General features: G+C 37.6%; 1 protein-coding gene across 1 annotated transcript in view; it reads right to left on the minus strand.

The window, feature by feature from the left end:
- LOC116831759 (cadherin-7) overlaps positions 1 to 19,499 on the minus strand; it is a 104,488-nt gene that overhangs the window by 34,039 nt on the left and 50,950 nt on the right. The window contains exons 3-6 of the mRNA XM_032792023.1: positions 18,752 to 19,046; positions 11,898 to 12,017; positions 8,222 to 8,389; positions 6,738 to 6,925 (exon numbers count right to left, since the gene is read on the minus strand). Coding sequence (XP_032647914.1) covers positions 6,738 to 6,925; positions 8,222 to 8,389; positions 11,898 to 12,017; positions 18,752 to 19,046 — 771 coding nt within the window. The remainder of the gene's footprint in view (positions 1 to 6,737; positions 6,926 to 8,221; positions 8,390 to 11,897; positions 12,018 to 18,751; positions 19,047 to 19,499) is intronic.

Below are 19,499 nucleotides of genomic sequence, written 5' to 3' on the forward strand. Positions count from 1 at the left end.
AACTTTGTAATAATGGACTTTACCGAGGTGAAAATTCCATTTTTCAGCCCAGTTGAGGTCTCATATTGAAAACCACAGTACATCAAACAAATGCACATTATATCTCAAAGGAACCAAGAACAGCTCAAGTTCTTACATTGTAAACTCTGATACAGAATTGAAAGCAAGTTTTCTAGCTGGAAAAAATGGAATGTTAACACTCAAAGGCTCACTCATAAAAGCCCTCTTTTTATAATTTAGAAGCCAGCTCAGGTTTTAAAATAATCACTCAACAGCAACACACACACACACACAACTTTGCATCACCTGTTTTCAATTTTTTTCATATAACATTCAAATTGGGTGGTGATATTGGTGATGGAGGTGTGTATGAGAGGAAAATGAAGACAAGCTCAACAGCAGCTCTACAGGCTCTTGCTTCTTGATACTTGTTACTAGACAAAAATCAAGTATGACCATCTTCCAACTGCTTTTCAGGATTTCTCACTGCAGTAAAGGTCTGTTCTGAAGTCCACTGAAGTCATTCCATTGACTTCAAAGGGCTTTGGATCAAGCTCTATCACTTTTAAGGACTTTATTATATATCCTATTTAAATAAAATAAGATATGCACAACCTACCTACTACTACCATTACCACTTTAAAAGCTGTGTATTTCACAAGACTTCTGGGGAAGGCAAACTTTTAGATGGAGTGGGATGGGATGGATATAAGAGACTTTGTTATCTATCAAGTGCCTTGTACAATCATTTTCTTAATGTATTGTGTTATGGGGTGATGTTTTTGTGACTGTAAGATTAACTGTTGCCTACAACATGGGTACAGACACTCTTTTAAATAAAACTGAAATCAGTATACATGATTCTCTTCTCCACCTATTACCCTTGGGTGTAAATGCTTAAGAATGCATATACAATATGGCGTGTGCAGAATTGTGGGTATGCTTTTTCATACAGAAAGAGAAGCATGTTCAAAACATCGGATGTGTGTACACCAGTCAGGATTGTGCAAAAGGCCAGCACAAATTTGTTTTGCAATTGTCCAAGCACATTTCTGTACAGACACTTTGAAAAATTAAGTTTCCTTTATTGTGATTGGGGGTAATAATTGATCAAACCATGATTACACTTCCACATATTCTATTTCAACTCCAAAGCTACTTCAGGGGAGAAGAATGTGATATAATTTCTACAATTACTTTATCAGTAGGGAAATTACTCTTCCCTTCAAAATGCTGCTAACTAGAGTGTGTAAGTAATTTATATGGGTCCTTACTAAATAAAACATAATAGCTAAATGTTGATAAGGCTCATTCAAGAACATCAAAATCAAACAATAGAAAGAACAGTCATAGGGCAGGTCTACACTACGGGGCAAAGTCGACCTAAGTTACATAACTTCAGCTACATTAATAATGTAGCTGGAGTCAACGTACCTTAGGTCAACTTACTTTGGTGTCTACACCACTCTGGGTCGATGGGAGAAACTCTCCCGTTAACTTACCTTATGCTTCTCATTCCGGTGAAGTACCGGAGTTGACAGGAGAGCAATCAGTGGTCGATTTAGTGGGTCTTCACTACACCTGCTAAATCAACCCTCGGTGGATCAGTCACCACGGGTCGATCCTCTGATAACAGGAGACAAGCCCATAGTCATGCTCCCTCTGTCCATTGTGAAATTGCTACAGTCATGTTCCCTCCATTGTCTCTTCAGCTCACTCTTCCAGCAAATAAAACCCACAATGTCAACACAGTCATATCCCTTTTTAAAAAAATATAGTGAATTTTAAGCATTCATACTTTTAAAATAAAGTGAATATTAAACATTCATATTTTTTAAAAAAAACAACTAAAATGTAAGGGAGACTAACACAGAGAATGACAGGCAAAGTTTTAAAACTCCATGTACGACTGGTAAGTACAGTTGGCACTTTTTCTTGTGAGTGTTGAGTGGTATACACATCTGTAGATTTTAAGCTTTAAAAAAAGTTTTCTGTCAATCATAGTTATTGATAATGCCCCCCCCATATGCCTCACCACTTAAAATATGTACACACACAACATCCCTGTGAGATAAGAAAAAACTATCATCCCCACTTTAGAGATGGAGAACTGAGGCACAGAGAGACCAAGGGTAAAAATTTCAAAAGCACCTAAGGGACTTAGGTGCTTAAGTCCCGTTTTCAAAAATTACATAGGGCCAGATGTTTAAAGGAATTTAGGCCCCTAAAGATACATACAAGTGCCTAGCAGGGTTTACAAAAGCACCTAAGTAGGTGAGTTGCCTAACTCCTGTTGATTTTACTTAGCTATTCACTAAGGGTAGGAAAAACAGAACCTAAGGCAAGAGGACACACAGAGAAGCAAAAAAAACTCTTCTTCCATTTGCAGCAGCCATGGGAGTAGTGAAGAGATAGTCGTGAAGATATGCCCTTACAAAGGTCAGGAAGGCAGTTTTGTGCTAGGAGGAAAAATAAAACTAGCATACTCTCTCTCCCTTCCAGCAGCCAGAATTGTTTTGTTTTGTTTTGTTTGGTGAGGGATAGGGGGAATCATGGTGGAGAGAGGAAGGGGCTCCAAACTGATCAGATAACTACAAGCCAGGAGTTGCTATGAAAGATGGACACCCTAAGCAGGTTGCTAGGGAAGCACCCTGCTACTAGTCCCAGGACTTTCCATCCTTCCAGTAGCTGGGAATAGGTATGAGCTGGGTTTTTCATGAGGCCACTGCCTCTGGGATGTTGGTAGTGAGTCCTCATTCATTCATTATTTGTACTTGCTTCTGACCAGTAGGTTTTGTCTTCTGACTCATACAAATCTGGTAAATTTCTCAAGTCCTGATTTCAGGAAGTAAATGAAAACTGACATGCTAGGAACAATGTATCAATATATTGGTATGTGTGTTTCTATACATAAGCAGATAAAATGTTTGCTCATGCATTGTTAGGTAAGGAACAGATTAGTAACTCAAATGCATAATATGTGCCATGTGATATAGAAGGGATTTAATTTGCTGGTTGGTTGTGTTTTTTAAAATGCCAATAGCAACGTAAATGGCTCATTTCTATAATTATTATTATTTACTAGATTAAACTTGGTCAATAGAAAAACTCCTATTGATTTCAATTTTCCAAGATTTCACCCATTATTATTATTTAATCTCCAACAGAGTGTTCTGTTTTGTAGAAGACATGACTCTTAACCCAAGGAATGATCTCCAAAATCAAAAGAAAATAAAAACAATTAATTTATGTGACATGAACTTGAAACAAATTTAAATATCGAATGTTTCTCCTTTTCATCCAGTCCAATCCTAGTTTGCCTGGCATGGATTTGGGTAAAGCATCACAAGCACATGCACACAATCAAAAGATGGGTCTTGTTCCCACCTCTTCCATTAATTGAGGGAAGGACTCTTCCAAAACGTTCAGGGAAAAGAGAGATCTATATGCAAGACTTCTGCATGGCCCTGCATAGCAATGCTGCCTAAGATATTACTGGCCAAATCCTGCTCTTTATTGTGTTGCCAGGGAACAGTGGGAAGATGTAGGGATCCTGTCTTCCCTTTTCCCAGTCCCTCCTAATGCTCATGGGAATGCAAGTAAAGAGCAAAGCTACTGTCACATCAGGCAAATATTGCCTCAAATGGGGCCTCAACTAACAGTTATGAAATGTGACTAAGAGTCCAGTCAGTTATTGTGCATTGTCATTAGGCACTAGGCAGCAGCAGTACAGCATTCCAACAGCACGTCCTCCCAGGTCCTGTCATGCCAGCATGAACCATGAAAACAGCAGATCCACTTTTCTTCCCTGTGGATCTCTCATCATTAAAAGATTTCATCCAAAATCAGCCTTCATGGAGCCCCCAGTTATACCTGTGCAACTCCACTGAATTGAGCAGGAATGAAAAGGTGTAATGAGGGCAGAATATACCCCATTAAGTTTATTTTTATTAATAATGTACTGGACACTTTAGAGTACAGCTACAAAGACTACAAATCCTTGTTTTGGAACGTGTGCCCTTAAGATACAGATGTGTATGTTTCTAAAACCCTCCCACAGCTCATACTTCAATCTCAACCTCAGCAAAGACACTAGCCATATTAAATGGACAAGATATATTAGATACAAATAATCTCACTGAATACACAACTATAAATTAGCTTCTGAGTCTTAATATCAGCATCCCTGTGTCTGGCCCTTTCCAAACAACCGCTCAGCTCTTTCCTTAATAGATTATTTTATAATACACTATTTACATCTTTTGCTGACTTGGGTAGTTTCCTTCATTTTCCCATTCAGTCTTAATATACACAAGTTCTACTTTATTTGCTAATATCCCTAAATCTCATTTTTTCCCCTATATCACTGATATCTTCATTTTAGGAAATCTCATCTTCATTTGTTTTAATTAATGATTCTATAAGCTCTGTGTATGATTTGTAATTAAGCAAAATTAAGTCCTTTTAGCAATGGGACCAAAATTTTAATTATCTCTAAATATGTGCCCTACTAAAGCCAGAATGTAAAATCATAATTTCTAAGAGAAAACCAAGTAGCAGGAAGCCAAAAATTAAACAGAGAGGCAAGTGTAACTGTGCTCCTATATTTATTCTAACAGCAAGTGTTCCTTTGCATGCCTGTTTGCTTGATTTGCACAAATGACTGTAGTAACTATGTGCAAAAGCCAAGGGGCACAGTTACACATGCATTTTTGTACACTGAACACAAGCCTCCTTGTTCAGAAGTGTTTCCCATGACATCTAATTGCTTGATGTATGTGCACAAATGACATCTGCACACACAAACAGATTATATATTAAATTATGGGCAAAAAATTTGGAGGCTGGGTTGAGGCTTCTTTGAAATTTTGTTCCTTAATGCATACTCTGATTTCTGAGAAGGCGGCAATGAATTACTGACACTTGTGTAGAATACTTCCTGCAGTTGGTAGCGCAGCATTGCTATTAGGTAAGTTCCAAGTTACAGATTTATGATCAATCTCTTACACTTCTATCCAGAGCTCAGTCATGTTACCATGCAGTGACACCCTCTGGCTGATTCAGTTGTGAGCTAGCATGTTCGTCATTATAGTTGAAATCCACTCCACCTGCATACAGAACCTGTAATTGAATTCTGTATAAGTGGACTGCAGAGAAAGGGAATTGGGAAATGAAATCCTAGCCACAAGCCTGGGATCAGTCCTGGAGTCCTCCACTGTCAATCCCTCTCCCCCTCACTCAATGTTGTCTGCAATGGGATATGCAAGTTTAGCAAGGAGGCTATTTCAACTGTTCACAGGCATCCCTACATACCCACCCCACACTGTGTTCCCTTGTGCAACTCCAGCGTGGAGCTTATGTACTGTGGAGGGTCTTGAGCTTGCCATGTGCTTCAAGGGTAGATTTTAGTGTGTGAGGGTATTGCAAATGAGGCCAGGCTGCTAAAAGCAGGAAAATGGATAGGATGCTGGAAGCACCCCTATATGAGAAAAAAAGTCTGACTTTCCATTTTAAAAGATTACCATATTTCTGAGGCACTATTTTTTGTCCCAAAAAAGGTTTCAAATGTTTAATAAAATGGAGTAGTAGAGTGAGTCCAAATTTGATAACCTTCTTTTTAATGTGGTTCACCAGACATTTCATGAAACACTTTTCAGACCAAATTTTCACCACTGTAAAGGACAGGTTGAAACCCAACAACAAATATAACAATGACAACAGAGATAATAATAATAATGAATGGCAGTTATTTACCCCACTCTGCACAACACTGAAATCGAGATTCTCTGAGTCTAAGTTCCATGCCTACAGGCTGACAGCAAAATTAAAACATATGCATCAGCTCCTGACTTGGATCATAAGAGACCCCAGACTGATTCAATATTGTTCAGTGTGACACTGACAAATGTTCTCCCTCTAGGACACGCATAATTCTTCCAGAGCTGTACTTGGAGACATTAAATGAGCAAGCTGAAGAAGCCACACTGAATTTGGCTGCTGAACAAAGAAAAGGCTAACTTTTCACTAGGTATATTTCAAATATGTGTTAAGTAGAAATCAGCACAGTGTGCAAGAAGTATGCTTGATCACTTCTGCCTTGAAAGAGGATATTTGCAAATCACGTTGCACTGTTAGGAACTGATTCTGGGGGAAGCTGAACATTCTCACATTGCTCTGACTTCAGGGGAGTTCAGCAGCTCTCAGGAGGTACTCAGTACCTTCACAGGATCAGGCAGTACATTGCAATATCATGCAGAAATCACCTCTTCAGCGTGTAAAGAATTTGTGGAATTTCCCACAGAATGGAAATTCTGGATCCTACACAGCTCTAATTGTGAATTCAGGGCCTTAAAAATTATGAGAATGGCTTAAAAATCATGAGATTTTAAAAAAATAAACTTGGGATCCTTTTTGTTTGCCTTGTGGCTTTTCTCTGCAATCTTGAGCGCTAGAAATCTACATATTTGTAAATAAAAGCTGAGATTCTCAGATAATTCTATACGTGGTGGGACTTAAAAAAATTACACCGAAGATCATTGGACTCATGATAAAATCATAAGAGTTTTCAGTACAAATGATGTTCAGGCATTTTTTTAAAAAACTGAAATCAAAATGACATCTGCTAACATGACCCAGTAACAGCAGGTGAGGATCCTTCTCATCTTAACCATACAGTCTCATCCTTATACCTACTACATTGGTCTTACTCCACCACAAATAAAAAAAGTCAGTGTTACCTTCTGAATTGTAATGATTCCCTCCTGTGTATCTTTGTCAACAGAAATTTTGAAAACTCCAAGGCCATCACCATCCACAATCTTATATTCCATTTCAGCATTAGGTCCCACATCAGCATCTGCAGCTTTTATTCTGGCTACCACTGAAGCCACAGGCAAGGACTCTGGGACATTATACTGATATGACCCTGTGAAATTTAAAACAATCATTGAACCCGGGGTCATGACTTATATTAACTTGACAACTCTGTTGAAGATACCACATAAAAATCTTAGTTGAAAAACAGAACAATTGTCCGTTCAGGTGAAAGATAGTGGATATCATTTCGCCTTCCTCTACTCTCTCCCACCAGGTTTGTAGGACTATTTAGACAGCATCTCTCTAAATGAAGGTGTGAAGTAATGAGATGAACAGTTATTAAAAAGGTTCAAGAGAACAGGATATTTTTGGTATATTTCCTATAATATCAGGGGGAATAATGTAAAAGCCAATAGAATGAGTATTAGCCCTAACTTTTATAACTGCAAATCTCAAGGAAGCCCCGCCTGTACTTGACATGGTTGGATCTTGAGATGTACTCAGTTTATGACCCTTTAATAAGTGCATCTCCCTCTCCCTTGAAAATTTCAACCTTGCAGTTCAAGAAGAAGGTGATATACAATGCAGCTAGAAGAGATTTCTGAGTGTAGTGTGCAGCCAATACCATTCTCACCTCCAGAAATAGATTCACTGTTGTTCTATTAATACCACAAGCAATTGGTGGCAGGAAATCTAATTCTCCTCCTCTTTGGACATATTTGTTTTTCATATACACTTGAGAAGAGGCCAGATTGGGCATGAATACATTCTGCACGTTATTCTAATTTCCCATAGCAATGAAAGACCATTGGAAGAAAGAAAAGGGATGAGATAAAATGTAATTTATAAACAGGGTGCCTCGAATTTGGTAATATACTTGTTTCTTTCCTCTTCTTGTTTAAATCAAGAGCCATTTTGGTCAACACAAGTAAATTGAGGGCAGATGGTTTTCTGGTTCTTCTAAGATTGATTTCTTATGAAACACTGAGTGTCTGCACAAGAAAAATCTTGCTGCATTTCCAAAGGACTGTGAACTATACACAAGAAAGAAAAAAATATGCATCTTGAAACCCAAGAAGTAAATGCTGCACATAAATCTTTTATCTTTCCCTTGTCAGGGAAAGAGCAAAAGATATTAATACATGTATATAGTGTGCATCACTTTACTTAAACTGATCTGAAAAATATTTTTGTGTGGACTCATAAACAAGATAGATTTTTACAATGTAATAATACTATACTACTAATAATATAATCTAGCTGTGATATAACAATTTTTATCCAGAGATCCCAAAGCACTTTAAAGAAGACATAAGTATCATGAGCTCCATTTTAAAGATGGCATGTACAGCATGCAAGAACATTTAGAAATGGTAGCAGTTGTTATAAAGTACCGGTAACTTACTCCGTGGAAAACGTGGTGGGTTATCATTGACATCGGTCAGGGTGACAGTTACAGATGTGGTCCCGGACAGTCCACCATTTTGTCCAACCATATCCTTTGCTTGAATAACAAGTAAATACTGGTCTTTGGCCTCCCTATCCATGTTCGGAAGTGCAGTCTTGATAATACCTGGAGAACAAAACACATAATGTCATTGGTTGCATTTATTATTGGTAAATATATTGATATAAACATTATGTTTGCCTTATCAGAAAACTGTTGTAATGAGATACAATGATGACTTGACCCAGTATCTCCATGTCTATAATATATTGTCAGGTACAATGGTGAAGGTCCTTGTTAGGTCTATCTGGGACAGCATCAACATTTATAGATTTATCTTTCCTATTGTGAAATTAGTGATCAAGAAAAGTAGTTTATTCATAGAAAGCTTTTACATAGGCATCAGCCATGTAGTGTAAGCTCCTGCTAATTGTTTGAAGCTTGGTCTGAAATAACTACCTCTGGGTCAGTTTCCATGTCCATTCAATCCTTTGCATCTCTGCTGAGAGTGCCAAGAAGGGGGGTAATTAGTATCAATTTTGTCATGGCACCTTTTCACTGGGAACTGAACTGAACCCACACACTCATTTCAAAGTGTCCACCATTCACTGCTGTCAGAAGGTAACAATTTTCAACCAGTGGTACCATGGGCTAATGGCTCTCTCTCCCTTATGGTTTTATACTGCCACCCACCACTGTACTATGAGAGCCTTCTATGAAAAATCAATAGCAATATCAAAGTCCCTAGTGTACTTCATGTAGTTGCTGGCACTTGTACATTTTTTGGGTCCTCAGCCATCCAGTCTCTCATATACCTTTATTTCCTCACTATTTTGGTGATACGGAGAAAGACATATTTGTTATTGTTTTTCAAGATTCCAAGCTGAGCGAACAATTTAACAAATGTCTTGAAATTGTCATTGACCAAATGGATTCTTCGTATTATTAATCTCATATCCTACTAATGCCTTCAAATGAAGCTATTTTGTATTGGCTACTATTTATTTAAACAGTAGCCACTTCTAAAGTATTCCATGCAATGAGGTGGCTTTGATGTATTAACTGAAATACTCTAATATATGAAATAATATTACTGTTATATCCACACAGTCATTTACATATAATTTGTAATTATGGTTTGAATTTTTCTTTTTTAAAAAGCAGCAAAAAATCCACTGCTTTACCCATTCTGCTCTGTCGATACGTATCTGATAAATAAATATTCCTTCTCAAACCATGATGACTTTATGAATATTTCATGTTTGGTACATTGTACAGCTGCTAACTCTGATTTCCAGAGAGGCAGGCATTTACTCTACCAATGCTTAGTGTCACCAACAAAGGAAACAAACAACCGAAATAAAGAAGAGGCATACTGGGGCCCGTATCTCTTCATCAGAGATTTGTCAAATGTTTAGTTACAGTTCTATTTATCTTCTCTTCTTTTGAATGCAGGGCTCCACATTAAACTTTTTGGCGCAAAAATATTTGCTTTACAAATAGATTTCATGGTACAACAAATGTGTGGAAAACAATGAATACTTAATTTCACAACATATTTATTTTTAATTGTTTCTAAATGTTCTGATTTGCTTGCTTTTTGTCATCTATAGCTACTGTCATAACTCTTCCAACGCTAACCATCCTTTCTGGAAGATGACTGTCATGTACACAGAGGACTGTGGCATCACAACTAATAAAAACATAAAAAACATTTCAGTCTCATTCTTCAAAGATTTTGAATGAGCAGAAGTTACCGTGCCACTATTCAAGAGGCTGGTCTACACAAATTTTAGATACCAGTATATCGACTTAGAAACAAGTACAAAACCACTGATGTGAATGCAGTTATACCAAAATATAGCTTATTTCCATAAATTCAGGCATTGTTAAAGTGCTGGAGAGAGGATGGCCACGTGGTTTATGCTCGGCACTGGACTCAGTAGAGTTACATTTCCACCACTGCCACAGACGTCTTAAGCTGCCTTGGGTAAATCCTTTTATTTTTTTGTGCCTCAGCTTGTGTTAACAGGGACAGTAAGAATTCCTTATTTCACAGGGACATTGTGAGGGTAAATTCACTAATGACTGTTGAGTACTCAGATCCTACATTGGTAGAGACCAGATACATACTTAAAGAAAAAAGGGCAGAAGTTACTAGTTTTGTCTTCATAAGAACTGATGCAATAGAATGGATAATGTTCACAAAATTCACGAAGACTGTAAGGACATGTGCATGATGTTTGGCTGTAAAAGTTCATAAATTCCTGTGAAACATACAGAAAATTGTTTTTAAAAATATTTCTTTTTGGTAGTGGCTGGAAGAAAAGTGACAAGTGATTATTGGCATTCAAAAGCACAATGCCTTGTTTTTAGCCCTGGTCAAAGGGAAAAAAAGATAAACATTTTCTATTAATTTTTTTCAATAAAAATTAAAAAGAATTGTTTGACATTTCTCACAGAATTTTCATTTTCACTCTCTGAAGAGGAAATCTGGAGTCAGAAGACATCCCAAAGGAGACAACATTTACAAAATGGGAGAAGAGAATAAAAACACAGAACCGAGAGGAGTACAAAATAAAATCAGGCAGGAGGTAAGTCTTAATCTGTATGTCTTGTACAGAATATCATGAATGCTTAAATGAAAATAATAATGATAACTATAACTGCAGCAGCAGCTATGCAGCAACTGGTGGCAAATGTTTACCAATATCACAATGATAAGTACAGTATGTGGATCAAAGCAGAATGGAACAGAATAATGGATTCTTCTGCACAAAATGCTTGCAGGCCCACATTGTAAACCATAGTGTTTGTTACAGTCTACTTTTAAGTAAAATATATGACACTGATTTGTGATGTGTGAAGAACACCTTGGAAATTTGTGCCAAAAATTACTTTCTCTGATGCTCAATCTCACTGTGTTGCTACAGATGTGTACTGAGATGGTGGAAAGTGGGAACAGGCTTCAGGTGGAGATGTTGAAATTTTGATAATTTCATCAAGAAATGTCTGAATTTTTTAACCATTTTTCTTCCAAATCCACAACCCTACACCAACCTAAACTCCCAGATTTAAACCTGGACCCTAGCTGGTTTATGGCTCTGTATTGGTTCTGAGCTGGCTACTTGCATGTTGTTGGGACTTCTTAAAAAGGCACGCCCAGAGAATTATGCTCATCTGAGAACATCTAGAGACAATCCAGAAATGTTCAAAGTTTCAAAGGAACAATCTACGCCAGGCCCCATACAGATACGGAGACTGGTTGAGACCCACAGTAAAGTTTCTGGCAGCAAAGGTAAGCTTAGAAAGGTGGTCATATAGAAGAGGAATCTCAGGAAGCCTGAAGAGGGTTGGTGTGTGTAGTGGCAATGGACAAGGAAGCTGGTGAGATCACAGTGAGGGACAACACAGATAAAATATTTTCAAGTGGTTATATATTTCAAATGTATGCTGTTAATTTACAAACTAAACATGTTCTTGACATATGGAAATAAGACTGCTAAAACCACAATTCATTTTCTAACAACACACTATACCAGCAGGTATCCCGTCTGAGTTTCAAACAAATGTGGTATAAACTATATCTCAGCATTACTGTGGACTTATCTGGGGGGGAAACTGAAAAAGTTACCTGTCTTTGGCTCCACAGAAAAGTAAGGTTGTCCTTGCAGAATACTGTACACCACTCTGGCACTGTTGCCGTAAGTAGGGTCATCTGCATCAGTAGCTGTTACCTGAACCACAGAAGTTCCTATAAAGTTTAAGACACTACTTTAGTTAAATGTCCCACAGTTCTGAATTACATTAATGCAACAAGCTAGACTTACAAACAACATTATATTTTTTCCATCCCTCTGCTTCCACATAGCATAGCAGGTGACTAGCCCACCCTACATTTCCACACTGATCCCACTCAGAATGTTAGCTCACCTTTCTAAATGACTACAACAGGCTACTAAGATACAAGTTTGTAACATCAGTACAGATTAACAGCTGACCTTTAAAACCTCCTAACCAAATGTATATAATCTTATTGAATATTGTAATATTTTGCCTTTATGGTTATTTTTCGTTCTGATGAAAGAGCTGGCTTGGCTGTTTTTGTGACGTACTTACTTTAGTAGTCCACAAGATAGGTACACCATAGTAAATGGTAGTGAGAACCACCCCATATTGCCCCATCAATGTAGCTCAGTCCTGATCTGGAGGGACCAGATTTAAGTATGAGGGACATTCATTCTCTATGACCACTTAATGTTTGACCTCAGTGATCAGACCACCAATAAGGGAATGCATTAGGCTCCCTGTGATGGTAATTTGCTATGTAAACACTTGTCCACCCAGAAATGGGCTGACACTCCAACTCATTATTAGCTATGGCAACAACTCTATACATGCCTCATGCCCACCACCCTTCCCTGTCTGGGGCCAACTGGGGAAAGAAAACTTTTGGCCCCTTTAAGGACTGCCTCTCCTCATTTTCCTCTCCTCCTTCTGGGCCCTCAGCGTCCTCATTGGCTTGGGGAGAGGAGGCTGGCTGGCTGGAAGGGTTCAGCAAAAGCCTATTGGCTCCCATGCAATTGATGAGAGGATTAATAAGACCATTCCTTTGCCTGAGGTATCATTCTGCATCTGGGATGAACAACTCCCACCCTACCCCTTTTTGGGATTAGAGAACAACTGGGTTTCTAGGCCTTGCGGCTTGCATCAGGCTAGTCAGCTTTTGGGAGCTGGGAAAGAATTTTTCTCTGTCAGATTAGACAGGGAATGGTGGGTTTTTGTCACCTTCCTCTCAGCAATCTATAGACCTGGTAGGTACTTAAGACCTTTGATTCGGTACTTTAAACTGGTTTTACAGCATGATCTACAATGAAAGCTAATACAGAGGCCTAGTTTAACCCTGCCAGAATCCTTAACTTTGGCATGTATGAATATTATAACTATTATTCAATATTCTGTGCTCCTTGTGAACGCCAGGCTTACTACGTTGGAATTTACAAGGTCTCTAAGCATTGCCAATGGAGCTTACAAGGTCTGCAAATATTGCAAGTGATGCTTACAACATCTTCAGACTGTGAGGTCTTTGTTCACTGCTCATGGTTTTTTCAAGGTCTACAAACAAGTGTTTGCAAGGAAATGACAAGCTCTGCAGCCACAACATAGGGAGCTTGTAAATTCTTCAAATTTAACTGTGCTTGTGTACTTTCAAACTCCAATGATGAAGCCAAATGAGCTTCTAAACTTCATGAGAGGAATAGATCAGGGACTTATTACATTATTAAACCATTCTTTAGTGCACCTGGATCTCCTCTGGAGTGAAGATACGTCCCTTCATACAAATATCTCCTGCAGAAAACTTTCTAGGTAGGAAACCTTTCATATAGAAATCTTTCTACCATGTGTGTTTCTGAGCAGATATTCTATAAAGGACTTTTTACAAAAGAAACGTTGTGTGCAACCTACTTATTTATGTATATGATATTTAGCATGTAGAAGCCTTTGTGTAGCAAATTTTCAGCATAAAATCACCTCAGATAGAAAGTTTTCTATGTGAAGGTTGTGTATAGAAAATTACCCCTGGGAGGAAGATGTGTTCTAAGGGAAGTACAAGACAAGGTTTGGAGAGTAAGTACTGGTAGCTCTCAGAAAATGCAGCTAGTGACAAAAAGCCCTGATAGTCTTGCTTTTGGGTCTCTCAAGGAACAGAACATGCATGCTCCCACCCCCCACCCCCACTCCACTGTTGTAACCTTATATAAGTTAACAAGATTTTTATTTCATTCTTTTCCAAAAGTTTATCAAAATAATTTAAAATAGCAGTGGAAAGAAATGGAAGTGCTTGGAAGTTTTACTTAACAAAAGAAAAGAAAAGAAAAGAAAAGAAAAGAAAAGAAAAGAAAAATCTCATTGCCAAAAGTTTGTTAAAATAGATTTAAGGACAACAATCTATATTACTTAAAAAAACTAATAGATATTTCTATTGTAGTTACAATTCAAAACCAACACTTTTAAGTAAGGAAATTGGAAGTTAAGATTCCTACATCAACTTTAAAGCTACTTGTTACTTCTGACCAATTTTCCTCACATAATATTCAAATATATGCTACATAACCTCACTAGCCCATGGACAGTTCTGCATATTAGCTTGTAAAGTATGAACCCACCTACTACTTATAGACCACAGACCCAAACCCTTTCTGGCCTCCAGGTATGAGATAGGTATGCTACATCTTGCAATTAATACTCCACATACAAACCACACCCCACCTTATTCCCCCTCTGACACCAATAATAAACTGGGAGCCCCAATGAATCTCATTCACCACCCCAAACTCCAGATACAAGCTAAAGATTAATCTGCACCATATCCACCTACATATGTGGGCTGTGGAACACATAGCAAAATACCCATCCTCACAATGTCTTGTGGTTCGCTTATATCTGTATAGGCCAAAAGTAAGAGTGTAAATTATTTCATCCTCTGTACTTGCCAAGGAGGTTTCTTCCTTTTCTTTTAGATGTGGATGTAGCCACAATTATCCATGCCTTAGTCACTTCAAGGTAGGACCTCTGTAATTAGGCTACACCTTAAACTCTTCCAGAAAATACAGGTAGTGCAGAATGGGGCAGTGTGCTTATTAAATGGTGTTTCATGCAGGGAGCAAATATTGCTATATATATAGAGAGAGAGTTATAATAATCTGAAACCCGTGACCTAACTACTCTCTTATTTAAACATTTGGGGGATAGCAGCAGGACATTTGGAGTCAGGGACCCTTGGCTTTAGAACTCATTCCCACTTTGATTCACCAGAGCCCAGATTTGGTGCCATTCAGGAAATGCTGCTAAAGGTCACCTATTCTCCCAGGGTATTCATGTTGGTAAAAGGTTGCTTGAGGTTAACTGGTTGTTACAGAGGAGCTTATTTGGGGGTCTGTAAGTGTTTGTAGGTTTTTAAAGATTATAAGTACCTCGAGAAAAAGTGGTATGGGAGGCAGGGGTTTTAAATGAGGTTGTGCAAGGAATATTGGGGAGAAGATTGCTTTTAAGGCTGACATGGTCCTGTTTTTAGTGACTGGCTATGCTTGATAAAGGTCTGGTTTAAAAAATTTAAATAAATAAAAATTGTAAGCCCCTGCAGAGTTGACCAGTGGCACAATAACAGATTAAAAATAAATAAATTTAATAAATCACCATACAATGAAAGCCCATATCATTATACATCATATATGTAACAGGACAGACATGTTTCTTTTATGTGGTAATGGGGAGGATTTCTTGTAAGTGAAAAATTGGCAGAGCAAAGAGACAGAATTAAGGTAGGCGTAAAAATCTTAATTTTCAGTCTCCTTACTTTTGAAGCACATGGGGCCAGATTTTCAAGTGTTCTGCAAATCCACTTTTTTAGATGCTTATGTGGGAGCTTTTGCATACTAAGCCGTTTTGAAATTCCAGCCTACATCATTAGATCCATTTGCAAAGGGGGTTATTTTTTTTGTTTGAAATATAACATTCTGTTACATTTTTTAAATAAGCAAAATACATTGTCACTCATAACTCTATCCATAATTTAACGTTTTATTGTCTCTGACATTCCTATAGGCCATACTTTTAGACCTTTTTTATTTCCATGGAAAAATTTGAAACCATTATGATTTAGTGATTTAGGTTAGACATTAGGAAAAACTTCCTAACTGTCAGAGCGGTTAAGCAGTGGAATAAATTGCCTACAGAGGTTGTGGAATCTCCATCACTGGGGATTTTTAAGAGCAAGTTGGACAAGCACCTGTCAGGGATGGTCTAGATAATACTTAGTCCTCCCGTGCAAGTGACTGGACTAGATGAGGTCCCTTCCAGTTCTATGATTCTGTGAAGATATCTCCCTGCCCAATATTTTCAGTCCAATCCAAAGCCCACTGAAGGAAAGACTCTGATTGGCTTCAATAGTCCTCAGATAATGTTCTAAATATTTGCCAAATGTAATGTAGAATCATCATGCTTACATAATAATACTATTTGGAAGTGTGGGGTTATAGTTCTCATGCTTTTATAGTTCATTTTGGTTTATAAACCTGTGATCTTTTTTCATTCTGTTTCATATTATGTTAAGGAATCCTTTGTCATGGATATAATTTTAGACAAAATAGGAGAGATACTTTGTTCCCCCTTAATATTTCACGAATGCTGTAGATGTTTAATTAGAAATTATGTAATATGAATAAACTATGAATCAATGTGACTATGTAAGATAAATGCCACACAAGGACTTCATGCTACTAAACCCTTAATCCAATATTAATGTAGTATTCAGTATTACTATAATGCAAACTCCGAAGATGTTTAAAATGTATTATTCTAGAAATCTCAAAGGAAGTGCAATTCAGTCCCATCTAGAGGTCAGCACAAAGCCTCCGCACCACTCAAGTCCCACTTGAGTAGGTAAGTAGGAGTTAAATGGCATATATACTTTGTGCTGATCCCCTGCTTAGGGGAGAATTTCACTCAGTCATTTAGGTTGGTGAAGCAGCAAAGGAATATGTGAAAGTAGTTCACATTAAACAATTGTGTGGGTGTTCTCTACCATACAGAATGACACTAGTGTGGGTTGCTATTTAATGGCAAAAGAGTTAGGTGCACAATCCAGTTTCAAATGCACAACTGAAAAATTGTTTCCTATTATATTTTGAGGGGGAAAGCCCTCACCTGTAGTGTGGCACTTACAATATAAATCAATGTGAGAAAAGGCAGAAGTTACACCGGGAGGAAAGATGGAGATATTGTTCTTCAGTGTGCAAGATACAGAAGTTAGATGCTTTAAAACTCTACTTCCTGTTGCACTCTGGATGAATTCATTTGAGCCAACACTTTAAGAATGATATATATTTAGTACAAAGATGACCGAAAACAGTGATGCTGCAGTAAAACTAGCTTAACCCTGGCAGAGGTCACTTAGTCTGAAATATTGGTATTTTAGTTTTTTCTTGGTAATGAATATATTGCTCTTAAACTTTTGGATTATTTGTTTTAAAAGTCTCTTGAATTATCTGAATTATCTTCTCTTTCCAGAGTGCAGCAGGAAACAGTTTTTAGAAGTATCTGTCATCTTCATCTTCCCCCTAACGTGTTACAAGAATATTGATCTCTCTCTTTCCTTCAAATGTTATTCCTGCCTCTTCTGACACTGACCAAGAATGAAATGATCATGAACAAATGCAAAATATCAACTGAGGGATTATATCTATGACTTCTGCTAAGTAAAATCAAATGGCAGTAGCAACATTCTACTTATGTTCTCTCTGCTAATATTTTGGGGGATTTCAAGTGAGCACCCTTTATTTGTAATGGTGACTAATGATTTCAGTAGAGTCCTAAACAAGATATTTTTTTTTGTTCTCTCTCCTCCTTTCATTTTGGAACCATAACACAGGGCTTGCTAACATACAAAAGTGAAACTGAAAAAAACTAAAATGATTGTAATTCACACCATTAGTGCAAGTCTGTGTGTGGACTTTGTTCATTCAGACTGAATGTCCCATTCTGATATAACTTAAATCATTAAAAAATCAATTTAAATTAAATTGGCAAAGGGCAGTCTTAATCTGAAAGAAGAGTGTCCACACATACAGTTGCAAAGTAACTGAAGTAACAAAAGGTTTGAATTACAACATATTTAGTTTTTTTTTTCTATTCCAGGTTATGTGTAGACAAGCCCTTAGCTCGGAACAAAACTATTTGTAAGTGAGCCAGTTTCTGGACTGGATTCTCGGCTGGTGTAAATTAGCATAGCTCCACTGAAGCCAATAGAACATTGCCAGTTTACACCTGTTGAGGAGGTCCTTTAAAATGACTAAATAATGGATCTGAATGTAGATAGGGTTTAGATGTGCCTCATTCATATTGCTATATTCCAGTAGAATACTTGAACTACTTACAAGGCTTCACTCTCTAATTCCAATAAACTTCAAAACTCTTTTAAGTTGGGCCAAGTTCTGCTCTTGGGTCCATGCACGTGTTCCCACAGAGCATAATTGGGCTATTACAAATGAGGTACAGTTCTAACACACCAATATAAGCAATACATACTAAACACTTTATGTACTATATGGCTTTTAAAGGAATTTGTTCATAATGGAGTTGATGTATACAAAAGGCGATATTATCACTTCTCTGTGCCAGAGCGTAGGTGTGAAACTTTCTGTTCTTAATGAGAATTATAAAACAAAGGTTCTGGGCACTGAAATGAGAAGTACACCATAAAACACCTATCTAAATCCCTATATAGCTAATTAAAGTTTTTCTACATTTTTGAAAGAATAAATATTTTGTAAAGCCTTATCTTCCCATCAAGCCTGCAAACATCCAACTGTTGCAGGTGGCTCATAGATAATTAAATAGCTTGGTGTAATACTGTAAAAAATAATGACATTTTAAAAAAGATAATACGAACAGATTTCCCAAGACATGAACAATGTATTCTCTACTTACCCACGGGCGACATCTCAGGAACCCCAGCAGTGTAAGGGCCATCCAGAAATTTTGGTTCATTGTCATTGATGTCCTGAATCTTAATAACGAACTCCGACTCTGGTTCCACAGGTTTATTAGTCAGCCTATCTAGTGCTTGTGCTCGGAGCGTGTAGTAGGCCTGCTCTTCCCGATCCAGCCTCTTTGTAGCATGAATATCCCCAGTGTTCTCATCAATAATGAAAATGGAACTTGCCCCTTCGCCTGACAAGATGTATTTGATGGAGCCATCTCCTTTATCAACATCAGAGTGAAGCTGGTGAAAAATTGATGAGAGATGAGATTAACTTACAAGAGAGTCAGTGATATGGAGGTATGTAAAACTAATTCTTATGTCATGCAGCAGTACATGAAATTCTATTGTTCTTGGAAAGATAAGCTGAATGTTTATTGTGTGCAGCATGTGAAAGACTATTAAAATCTGTCAGCTTGCTCTTGTGAGCAAGAAAATGTCTTTCCTTTCTGTATGCAATCTCACTTTCAAAAGCATTTTATGTCATTTCAAAACAACAGTAGCCTCCTGCTGTATTTCAGTTCTAGAATGCTGTCTGTTCTTAAGTAAGTGTAATCGTGTAATAGCTATCAATGCCTGTCCTACAGGATGTTTGTGATTTTGGAGCAAAGTTACTGTCAACTAAATCTCAATAATTGTTTCTTCGTTTTTGGGTACGCTAGATCAGCTGCAAGATAGTTTTCCCAGTGTTCATTG

The sequence above is a fragment of the Chelonoidis abingdonii genome, chromosome 2, assembly GCF_003597395.2.
Source record: "Chelonoidis abingdonii isolate Lonesome George chromosome 2, CheloAbing_2.0, whole genome shotgun sequence".
NCBI lineage: Eukaryota > Metazoa > Chordata > Testudines > Testudinidae > Chelonoidis > Chelonoidis abingdonii.